Here is a 10937-nt window from a genome sequence, read left to right on the forward strand (position 1 = left end):
TTTAATAAACAGCTTAATGAAGTTTCTCTTTGATTTACGACATAAAATCATCACTTCTTCCAGATTACCGTCAAATAAAAATTTAAAAAAAAAAAACAGCCCCGTGCACCTTCCATGCTTTTGACTTGAAGCTTTGACTTTGACACTAACCATAACCTAAATTTCTAATAACACTAGTCTACAAATTTTGACTTTAAAAAAGTATTCTTCGCGTAAAGTACTTTTTTTTATTAATCTTCATATGCTGAATACAAAATTTATAATATATACTTAAAATTAGTTTCCGTTTTCTAGAAAAAAAAATTACAAATTTTTTGCAATAATTAACAGAAATCATACTGTTCTTCTATACATTATTCTATATATTTTGTATTCTGCTTCTGTAACATCTCGACAAACAGTCCAGCAACAATACTCGCAATAATACTCGTCTACAGTGGAAAAATATTCGGAATAATTTTAACTCATTTTTGCTTGTCTACCCATGCTGAATACGAGTTCATAAGTAAAAGTCATTTATTAGTTTAAGTTTTCACGATACCTGATATCTTCCAAATTTAACGATCCTAGCCTTCTTGAACTAGATAATATTGAAATTTACTTAAAGTTCATTCAAAAATCAAAAAACCACCAACGTCGCATTTTCCTCGATAATTACTATCGGCAACGCTGTTTAGTGTAAAATTTGGTGAGAATTGTAATTTTGAGGTTAAGTGTTTATAAAATGTCTTGTTTTTCTGGGCATGTTTAAGTAAAAATAATAAGAATCAATAAATAAATGAAACGTGCTGCTAATAAAATAATATGAACGAAATTCAAAGCAATTGAATTTTATTTTGAATCAAATAAATGTCATAATTTATAGTTACCAACAGTATGAAAAAATATCTACCTAGGGTTTTCTAAATTTTACCAACCTAAAGCAACAAGTGGTGGTTTTTTGATTTTTGAATGGACTTTAGTTAGTTGGCATCAAATGTTGAAAATATTGTGTTTTAGTGCTCTGTTCTGTATTACTAAGTGATAAGAGTGTTAAAAGAGACATTTTGCTATAAAATATAATTATTTTTTTTACTTTTAACACTTTTATCACTTACTAATGCAGAACAGAGCACTAAAACACAATATTTTCAAAATTTGATGCCAACTAACTAGTAAATATCAGTATTATCAAGCTCAAGCAAGTTAGGATCGTTAAATTTGGAAGATATCATTGATATCAAGTATCGTGAAAACTTAAACTAATAAATAACTTTTACTTATCAACTCGTATTCAGCATGGGTAGACAAGCAAAAATTAGTTAAAATTATTCAGACTATTCAATTCACCTGTTATTTTTCAAATATTAACCAATAAAAGAGCAGACATGTACTTTCGTAGCCTAGCAACAGAAAATTCCAGCGAATATTCCACTCGTGAAAATATAACTGACTATTCCACTAGTGGTCGAGGCGAATATTTTAAACAAACCTTGATTATTATTTTTATTCAAAGAAATTATTACTTTCTTACGAAGTTAACTGAGCAATGAAATCATGTGTAACGCAGATTTGCGAACTAGCTTTGAACATTTTTATTTTAATCATTGATTTGGTTCATTGAATAGTCTGTTGAATACAACTCGTAGTCAAAGATAGTAGAATATTTTTCCGATGGTATCACTTATGGTCATTACGCTTTTGAACACCATTCGTGCTACGCACTCATGGTGTTCATAAAGCCAATGACCATTCGTGATACCACCACAAAAATATTCGACAATCTTTGACTACTCGTGGTATTATAACTGAATATTTTTTCACTGTAGACCAGTGTAATCGGTACGTTTTCGCGTTAACTCATACCACTCCGTTGGTTCATTTAACCGCTCCGGTCAACAATAAATAACCCGGTCTCTCACGAAAATAACCTTTTTATCACAAATAGGTTAACTTTGGTATGACATAATTGACATATTATATAGACACTGACAGATATATTGACAATTCAATCGTCTGATTTAAACGCTGTTCAAAAATCAAAAAACCATTATGGTGCAAATGACTTATCTGTCACTATGATATTGATAAGTTCTAATAGGAAATGTCATGAAAAATCTGTGTTATTTGCACCACAATGGTTTTTTGATTTTTGAACAGCGTTTACATAAATTAAATTTTAAGTGTCCCAGTTTTATTTGTCCACCGACCGTACTTACTGTACGAAATTCTGGATGCACGGTTCGAAGGGCACCTGCTTGAAGTAGAGGGCGCCATGGTTTCGGGAATTAACGTGGCAACCCAATACGTCGCCCCCGCCTGACCCCGCATTTATTACCTCGTTATGTTTTTTTGGTACACCTCGTTGAGAGTGTAAAGGAATCTAGTTCAGTTTAGAATGATATGTTGATAAGAGAGCACGTCTCGTTTACTTGTATTTACCTGAATTGTTTACCACTTTATTGATATATTAATAAACTTTATAATTATTGGTATTTAAATATTTCTTACATTACCTATTACAAATATACACTGAGTTTCTTTTAAGACTGGCCATAGGGATTTACATGCTAATTTTTCAACCCCCTGTTAACTTATGTCCTCATGAAATAGTAAAGTTGTGGGATATGATAATGTATTGAAACAATTTCAGTTTAATAGCCAGAAGCAAGGAACAAGTTAGCAAAAAGACGTTTTTTGAATTCCGTTTGCTTCAATTTTGAATTTTCAGTAGGCTAAAATTTCGTAATTAACTTGTATTTTTGTAAAAATTGCAAAGCCTAGCGCTGTTTTTAGATTAAGTACCTATTAACGTTATCCACTCATTTACAGCTTCCCCATTGTAGCTTGAGCTGTGAGAGCCGGATGCGCAGTGGTCTAACACTAATTATGTCGCATTTCTTTGCTGCTTCCAGGGCCTCTTTATCGGACCTCTTTATTCAACTTTGCGCATCCCTCACAGCTCAAGCTACAATGGGCAAGCTGTACTTCATTTTGTGATACCTAATAGACAATTTACAAACAAAATGTTATTTGTAAAAAAACAGTGTGATAAAAAAACCTCTTTTTGCTAGCTTATTCCTTACTTTTGGTTATTAAAATAAAATTGTTTCAATGAAAAATTAGCATGGAAATACTAATAAATAACGAAGGGCTTAGAATTTGACACCTCCTAGTGAGAAGATGAACACTTCTACCATCTGCCCTTAAAGGTTTGTTTATTTACATCCATTACCTGCCTCTTTGTTAAGCTATTTAACCTGATAATTATATTAAAAAAATTAAAATTAATTTTTAATTTTGCCTATCATAAAACGTTACAGTTCTGAGTCAACTTACATCTTTTTAAATGCATTAATCTTTGAAAGTTATGTACCTACTGCATGTTAACAAAAGTTACCACATTAATCTTTAACTGGCTTTTATTTAATTATTTCAAGGATACATAGATTAATCATTTTCATGTAAGTGGTCTAGTTTTAACTGAACAATAGCACTACTCTTTAAATTTCTATTTTTCTTCTCTTTCTTGACTTTTTCCCCAACCACATACTCAGGCATTATTACTTTGGAACTTTTAAATGTGGGTTTTACTTCATCATCTGTATTTAAAACATTTATTGCTGAACCAACTGAAGGAACTTTTTTAAAAACAATTTTTCTTGACTCCTCAGCTCTATCACTTTTAACTTCATGATTATTTCTACTCTTTAGCTCATTCAAAAATGAAAGAGCCGCTTTTGTATTACTTTTATCTGACATATCTTCATCCTTCACATCTGCCAATGAATACTTTTTCCACTTGTGGGGATTCTTTTTAAAATCAGGAATTGTCTTCAAGTAATTTTTTCGTACAGGATCTTGCGGTCGTTTGAAAATGCTCTCCTTTCCTCGAAACTGCTTTGTTATTGATCGATCTGGTTTTTTCATGTCAGGAGCTACATCTACATCCATTTCACCCTCATTCCGTAAATTACATTGTAATTTATTTAACTGATCGAAGATATTTTTCTGTCGTTCATTAAAATGTTTGCTGGAATTCTTTAACGTAAAAGAATTATCTGTCATTTTTAAATAACCTTTAAAAATAAAATGTTATTGTGAGCTGCACTTCTGCTTTACTTTTTTGACGTTTCTGACCATTTACCATTTTCTAACAATTAACATAAAACTAAAATCGCCAACCAGAAAAATTTAAAAACACTAGCTTCTAAGCACTACTTTAGAATGACATTCCAATAGTTCTAGTTCAAGATTTTGCCGTCGGCACTGTATTTAACAACTCACTAGATAAATATACATACTCACTTTAATGAGGAACTACACAACCATTCAGTTGAACCCTCAGAATCATGCCTCAAATAGCTATATTATTTTATTTTATTTTACTTAGGTAGAATTTTCCCTATACCCTAGTGTTTTTCATTCCTGATGTTGTCTGATGGAAAACAGTGAAAATACCAACGTTCTGTCAAAAGCAATCACGTGGTTGTATTAGATTGCAACTATTGGAAGGCGGGTAGGCGAAGTAGGGTCTAGGGTAGGGATCATTTTTACTTTTTTACTTTCTACCAAGTGTTTGCTGTACACGTGCACGTTATACGTTTTTGAATTATTTTAGTTTTATAGTGCAATTAGTTGACACTAACCAAAGTTTGTTTAACGCCAACCACATCCAAATTATTACATATTGTTTGTAAGTACTAATTCCGTTGTTAGCAGTTGTTATTTATGTCAGATAAATGTACCACGTGTTGGAAAATAATTTGTAAAATCTATTTCAACGATTCAAAATTTTCTCAAGGAGATTTTAAAGATTAAATAAAACAAAAACAACAGTTTTAAACAACTTTGTGATCAATATGTCAGGTAACAAATACCGTACTCGTTTGTTTTATTTTGATTGGTAACCTCAAATGTTGCCAACAAGTTTAAAATTTCTATGGCTTAGACTATCGTATACAGTACAATCATTTTATTTTTGTCTTACAAAATTTTGGTAACATAGATCGTAAAAGTGATTAGTTTGTGGTTACTCATAGACTTCTTTGCATTTTCAGCTTACACAAGATACCTGCTGGAGAATTAATTTTCAAAATGAAGAACAAATCTTCAAAGCGGATCGAAAATAAAAAGAAGAAAATGGCTGCATTATTGGAAATATCAAAATTAAATGAATATGATCGCTCATTGAAAAAACCACAAATGGATGAAGCAAATGGCTCGCATATTACTGACCTCGAACCAAGTTTGAAAAAACCAAGAACTGAATCTCCTGTCAGGTAAAGTATCTGCTGCTGAGGCAGCAACAAATGAAAATGTATGAATAATTTATGTTTTATAGTGATAGGGGTAAAGAATCCCAAGTTGCAATTGACAATATTGAATTGGGTGCTTCAGGCAAACCTAAATTGAGTGGTCTAGAATTTCAAGAACTGAAAAGAATGTTAAGAGAGAAAACAACAAAAATAAGGCAACAACCAATTTTTAAATTACGTGATATGGGTGTAAATGCCAGTTTAGAGACAGACTTCGAAGATCGTGTTCCTCTATTTCTTTCAGATGTGCAACACCTTATCATGTATTCCCAACTGGGGCATCATTCCCCATATTCTCCAGCTAGATGGTGTGCATTAGAGAAATTTAACAAACTTACAAGTACATGTCTTTTCATAGTAGAAAATATTTCATTACACGATTTTAAGGCACATGCAAGCGCGTTTCCATTCTTGATTTCAAAATTTGACAATAAATTGGAAGTACTTGCACCAAATTCAAACTACAATGATGTAATAAAAGAGCTGTCAATGGTATCATTAACATCAACACAAGTCAGGAAATTTTGTGATGAGTTTGGCACCTTACAAACAGCAGTATTAAAAAGTTCAGAAGTTTTTGATACAGTGCGAAACCTTTTTCCAATTGCAACAAATGAAGATGGACAAACAAAAAGACCTAATTTACCACCTACTGATCGTTTCCCAAGAACTCAACTTCTTCTGTCTGGTTGGCAAATGGTTGAAGAGAATTTACCTTTGCCTATAAAAGGATTAACAGAAAATAAATATGCAGGTTATGTTTTAACAAAAGATGTATATGAGGATGTAACTCCTTTTAGCAAAATGTTTGGTATTGATTGTGAGATGTGTAAAACTACAATTGGTGACCTGGAACTGACTAGAGTGTCAGTAGTTGATGAAGATTGTAATACATTTTATGATACATTAGTTAAACCAGACAATAGGATTGTAGATTACTTAACGAAATTTTCTGGCATAACATATAAAATGATGAGAAATGTCAAAAAAAGGTTACAAGATGTACAAGAAGATTTGAGAAGGATATTGCCAAATGATGCGATATTAGTTGGTCAGTCTATAGGAAATGACCTCCATGCTCTCAAGATGATGCATCCATATATCATAGACACAAGGTATGAATCTTGCTAATGTAAATCTTTAATCAATATCAGTAAATATTTTAGTTTGCGTTTTATATGACTTTTACATGGAAATGAACATTAAAATATATTCTCATCGGGAATCAATTTTAGTGAAGTCAAGTTTCTGTTTAACATTAATTTAATCTGATTTTTTTTTCACTTCATATTAGTTTATTTCACGAGTTTGTGTGTAAATTGGGCCTTTTTTGGCACGAGTGCCAAAAAGGCCCAATTTACACATGAACGAGTTGAAAACGTTTTTGTTTGACACTATCAAAATTTGAGAATTTTCTCCTATGTGAACGGATTTTGATAAATGTCACAACTTGTCAAAGCGAAACGTCAAGCTAATTTTAAAGATTTTAAGCGATTTGGAGCCTTTAGGGCGCTCGTCGAACAAAAAAACGTTGTATTCAACTCGTTCGTGTGTAAATTGAGCCTTTTTTGACACTCGTGGGCCTTTAAAACGCTCGTTTTACTCGCGTTTTAAAATGGCCCACGCGTGCCAAAAAAGGCCCAATTTAACAACAAAATCGTCAAACTACTATTTTTTGTTCGACGAGTCCCTTAAAGGCTCCAAATCGCTTAAAACCTTTAAAATTAGCTTGACGTTTCGTTTTGACAAGTTGTGAGATTTATCAAAATCCGTTCACATAGGAGAAAATTCTCAAATTCTGACAGTGTCGAACAAAAAAAATATTTAATATACAGGGTGTTTGCGAAGTTGAGGCGTTCCTTTTAACATGTGATAGTCTGCGTTGTTCTAAAGAGTTTTAGCCAAAATCACCTTAGTAAAATGTGTACGGTGATGGAGATACAATAAGTTAATTTTTTTGAAATTTTTGAAACCGGTCCTGCTCAAATTTGCGCTGATTTGTTAGAAATTAGAATTGACAAAAAAAATCAAATGAGCATGGAGGTTAATCAAAAATAAACAGGACCGGACTTAAAATTTTAGAAAACAATAAAAATATACAATCAATTATCTCCGTTAATACAAACATTTTACTATGAAGATTTAGGCTAAAATTCTTAAGAAAAATGTCTAGTACATTGTGTTACAAGGAACGCCTCAACTTCGAAAACACCCCCTGTACAGCCCAAAGTGTTGATCTAACTGGATTATAAAAACTGGAAAGAACATGTTAGGTGTTATTTATTGTGTAATTCAGCTACAGAAGGACAACTCAAAATAAGAGTTGTTGTAATATTTGGAATAGCAATTCTTAATATTAATGTCAGCCTAATGTATTAAAACTTGGTGTTTTTCCTTTCTCCTTAAAATTTCTCATGCAAACCTCTGTTCTTGGTAATGATGCCTAAACATTTTAACTGTTTTCATCAGATTTTTAGCTCATAGCTTAAACTGTTATTTTTTTATTCTATTAGTTCGTTTGTAAGTACTGTCATGTAACGTAAATTATTTTTTTCAGCGTCATTTACAATCTCACTGGTGATCGTGTACGAAAAACCAAATTAAAAACATTGTCTCAGGATTTTCTTTCTGAAACGATTCAAGAGGGTGACATAGGTCACTGTTCTACTGAAGACAGTATCGCTTCGTTAAAACTTACAAAGCTAAAACTAACAAAACATCTGTATTTTGGTGACGCAGTAATGGGAAATCTGAATGATGATGTTAAAATCCACCCAGATTTAGGAACCTACAATTTTGCAACTAGTATGTTGAAACAAACAACTAAAATGGACAAGTCGGCGGTAGTTGTGGGACTCAGTGATATTACATCACAATACAAATTTTATGTAGACAAAGGACAGGAGACGCAAGCTGATAGTGAAAAAATTAAATTTTTTTCAGAAAAGAGTTGTAAAGATGTTGTTAAAAAAATGTGTAATTCAGTCAAAATGTCTTCATTAATCATTGGTCATATAAAAGCTCAACAAGGTCAGTTAGAGAGCGTAAAAGTATTTAAGAATATTGATAAGTGGGTTTCGCAAATTTATGAAAATATGCCAACGCCTGGACTAGTTATTGTTCTTTTTTCTGGAACGAAAAGAAGCAATGGATGTTGTTTTATTGAGCTTAAGAAGGAAATATGATACAAAAACTTGCAAATGCATGAATAAATGTTTGTTTTCTTAATACTGCTTTGTTTATAAAATAATTTTTTAAATATTTAATCAGTGAGTATGTTAAAAATGTAATTTATATTGCATAAGGAACGGTAAATACCTCGGTCGGAATTAAAATTATTCGTAAGAGAGAACCAGTTTCACAAATTTATTAAAGTATTGTTAAAAAATTTGGACATCACGTTGAATCGGTTGAATGTTTTTTTTTTTTTTTTTCTAATAAAAAATCATACAATACATGATACATCAAAGTAATGCTGTCTATTTTCGGTTGTAATTCCACGAGAGCTCTGAAATGATCGATTTTTAACACGAAAGCTCTCCTAGGTAACAACGAGTGTCACTTTGACAGTATTAATTATGTCGAAGTGACACGAGTGGTTATTTTTTGAGAGCTTGAGTGTTATAACATCATTTCAAGAGCTAAGGTGTAATGCGGTTGATTATTTCATGAATTAAATAGTATCATTTGACAACAGTATTTGTTTTATTACTTTAGCAATAGGATTGAAAACATCTGAGAAACCTGCTTGACGAATTATCACTAGTAATATCCCGAGTGCATGTCAAATTATCGACAATTTGACATGCACAAGAGAATATTTTGGCAGACTATTTCCTGAGAAAAACTTACATGATAAGTAAGTACAAATAAACGTAATTCTGTGTTTAAAAATTAGTTATTCTTTAAATTTTTATGTTGTTGACGATCATCATATTTGTACTAGTGCAGTATTATCGCTGTAATTCGATCGCTATTGGCTAAAATTCAAATATTCGAGCTTTTTGATTGGCTTAAATTTTTCGAAGGAAATAGTCACTATAATCCAAAAAATAAAGCCTTACGATTGGTCGAAAACGATGATGAATGAAATAATCATTTTAATTCCTTTCTGAGAATATAAGAAACATATGTATATGCAGGTGTTTAAAAAATGCCGCACTAAAATTATTGTACGCTGTACGGTGTTCAGAACCATTTGGCAGGTGAGGGAAAATATTTAAAAAATTCTTCGTCTTTATTTCTCTGCGCACTGACCGGATTTTTTAACTTGAAACGACATTAAAAACATTTTCGGTTATGTCGGTTATACAGGCTGTCCCAAAATTGGCGTACTAACTATATATACTTACTACCTTATCCAGGATGTTTAAATGTATGTTGAATTTTTTTAATAAACAATTGTCAAAACGTTGTCTTGTTGGTACGAGCCAAACTGTGATTTTCATGATAATACGATTGGTCACATTGAGTGTTAACATTTTTTTAAACTGAGCCTGCGCCCTAACGAGCGAGAGTTTATTTCAAATTCGAAAAGGTTTCTCCTGATTTCTCATTAAATTTGTTTTGAAAATGAATTCACGAAAGAAAGGTACGGGAAGTGAAGTGAACATAACCTTAACCATGATTTGGTGTCAAATTGTTATACAGCTGGTCCATATGTCCAAATTTTAGGGTGGTACAGTATGGTTTTTTACTTCATTTTGACACTGACAATTGTTTATTAAAAAAATTTCACTATACATATGTACCGGGTGATCAAGAAGGACTGTTTAAGTTGGCAGTACAATTAAGAAAATTTTTTAATTCGGTTATTTATAACACTGCAACTGGATATGTTTTGTTGGTTTATTTGACAAATATCTGAAATAGGTATAGCATTAACAACGACAAGCCACCAACAACCGGAAGTTACTCCTGCTATACGATTTAAAATACGATCCAGTGTTACCAACTTAAACAGTCCTTCTTGATCACCCCGTATATGGAAAAAATATTTCAGACAAAAAAATCAATAATTGTTATTATTAACGGTAATACAATGTAAACAAAGATATAGTCGTATGTACATCATTACCTTGCAATGTTACCGTAGTGGATTTGAAATAATTTTTTCGATTTCCAAAGGTTCTCAATTCTCTATTATGCAGGATTAGATATTGGTAGTGAGTGATCTTGTGCTTTGTGATAACTGATAATACATACGATTAGAGGTAGTTTTCATTACAATTTAATACATTTATTTCGAAATAATTTCCAAACAATAATTAACAATACCCTGCTTCTCTCTGGCCGTTAACAGTGTTCTTTTACGTTTCATATCTTCTTCTTCAGCCATTCCATGTAACTAATACTTCAAATGACCGGTCATTTATTTTTGGTCAAAGTTGATCGGTCAATTACCAATCATTATTGGTCAAAAAGTAAAAACTAATTAAACATCACCGTAGAGGGAACATCACAAAATGATTCTTTCAATGTCAAGGATTATTTTAATACCAAAATAATGGTTCTTAATTCCATTTTTTATAAGATTTATTGATCGATAAATTATTGTTCTAAAATTGTGTAAGTGAGGTTAACTTTGAATTGTTTGAAGTTATACTTTGTTTTTTCTTTAACATATTTGCTTGAATTTGA

The 10937-nt window shown here is 31.7% G+C and overlaps 2 protein-coding genes across 5 annotated transcripts; one reads left to right on the forward strand and one right to left on the reverse strand.

Annotated features, from left to right (window-relative positions):
* Positions 1-3383: 3383 nt before the first annotated feature.
* Positions 3384-4288, reverse strand: LOC138139369 (U5 small nuclear ribonucleoprotein TSSC4). Its single transcript, XM_069059661.1, has one exon. It carries the CDS (start codon positions 4045-4047, stop codon positions 3430-3432), a length of 618 nt encoding a protein of 205 aa, XP_068915762.1. The 5' UTR covers positions 4048-4288; the 3' UTR covers positions 3384-3429.
* A 145-nt stretch (positions 4289-4433) lies between these two features.
* Positions 4434-8993, forward strand: Rexo5 (RNA exonuclease 5). Of its 4 annotated transcripts, none has more exons than XM_069059472.1 (4): positions 4434-4519; positions 5040-5261; positions 5324-6412; positions 7855-8993. In XM_069059472.1, the coding sequence occupies exons 2-4, from the start codon at positions 5077-5079 to the stop codon at positions 8480-8482; spliced, it is 1902 nt and encodes a 633-aa protein (XP_068915573.1). In that variant the 5' UTR covers positions 4434-4519; positions 5040-5076; the 3' UTR covers positions 8483-8993. The 4 variants fall into 4 exon arrangements, with proteins under 4 accessions (XP_068915573.1, XP_068915506.1, XP_068915650.1 ...); XM_069059405.1 differs by lacking the exon at positions 4434-4519 and adding an exon at positions 4526-4675; XM_069059549.1 differs by lacking the exon at positions 4434-4519 and adding an exon at positions 4735-4848.
* Positions 8994-10937: the final 1944 nt, after the last annotated feature.

The sequence above is a fragment of the Tenebrio molitor genome, chromosome 1 (assembly GCF_963966145.1).
Source record: "Tenebrio molitor chromosome 1, icTenMoli1.1, whole genome shotgun sequence".
Taxonomy (NCBI): domain Eukaryota; kingdom Metazoa; phylum Arthropoda; class Insecta; order Coleoptera; family Tenebrionidae; genus Tenebrio; species Tenebrio molitor.

What these genes read in the sequence shown, in the direction of transcription:
- Rexo5 (XM_069059334.1), top strand. Translation starts at nt 4,896, where the DNA reads ATGTTGCCAACAAGTTTAAAATTTCTATGGCTTAGACTATCGTATACA. An exon ending in TTTTGTCTTACAAAATTTTG is followed by an intron (nt 4,979 to 5,039) that starts GTAACATAGATC and finishes TTGCATTTTCAG; the next exon opens with CTTACACAAGATACCTGCTG. An exon ending in CCATATATCATAGACACAAG is followed by an intron (nt 6,413 to 7,854) that starts GTATGAATCTTG and finishes TATTTTTTTCAG; the next exon opens with CGTCATTTACAATCTCACTG.
- LOC138139369 (XM_069059661.1), bottom strand. Translation starts at nt 4,047, where the DNA reads ATGACAGATAATTCTTTTACGTTAAAGAATTCCAGCAAACATTTTAAT.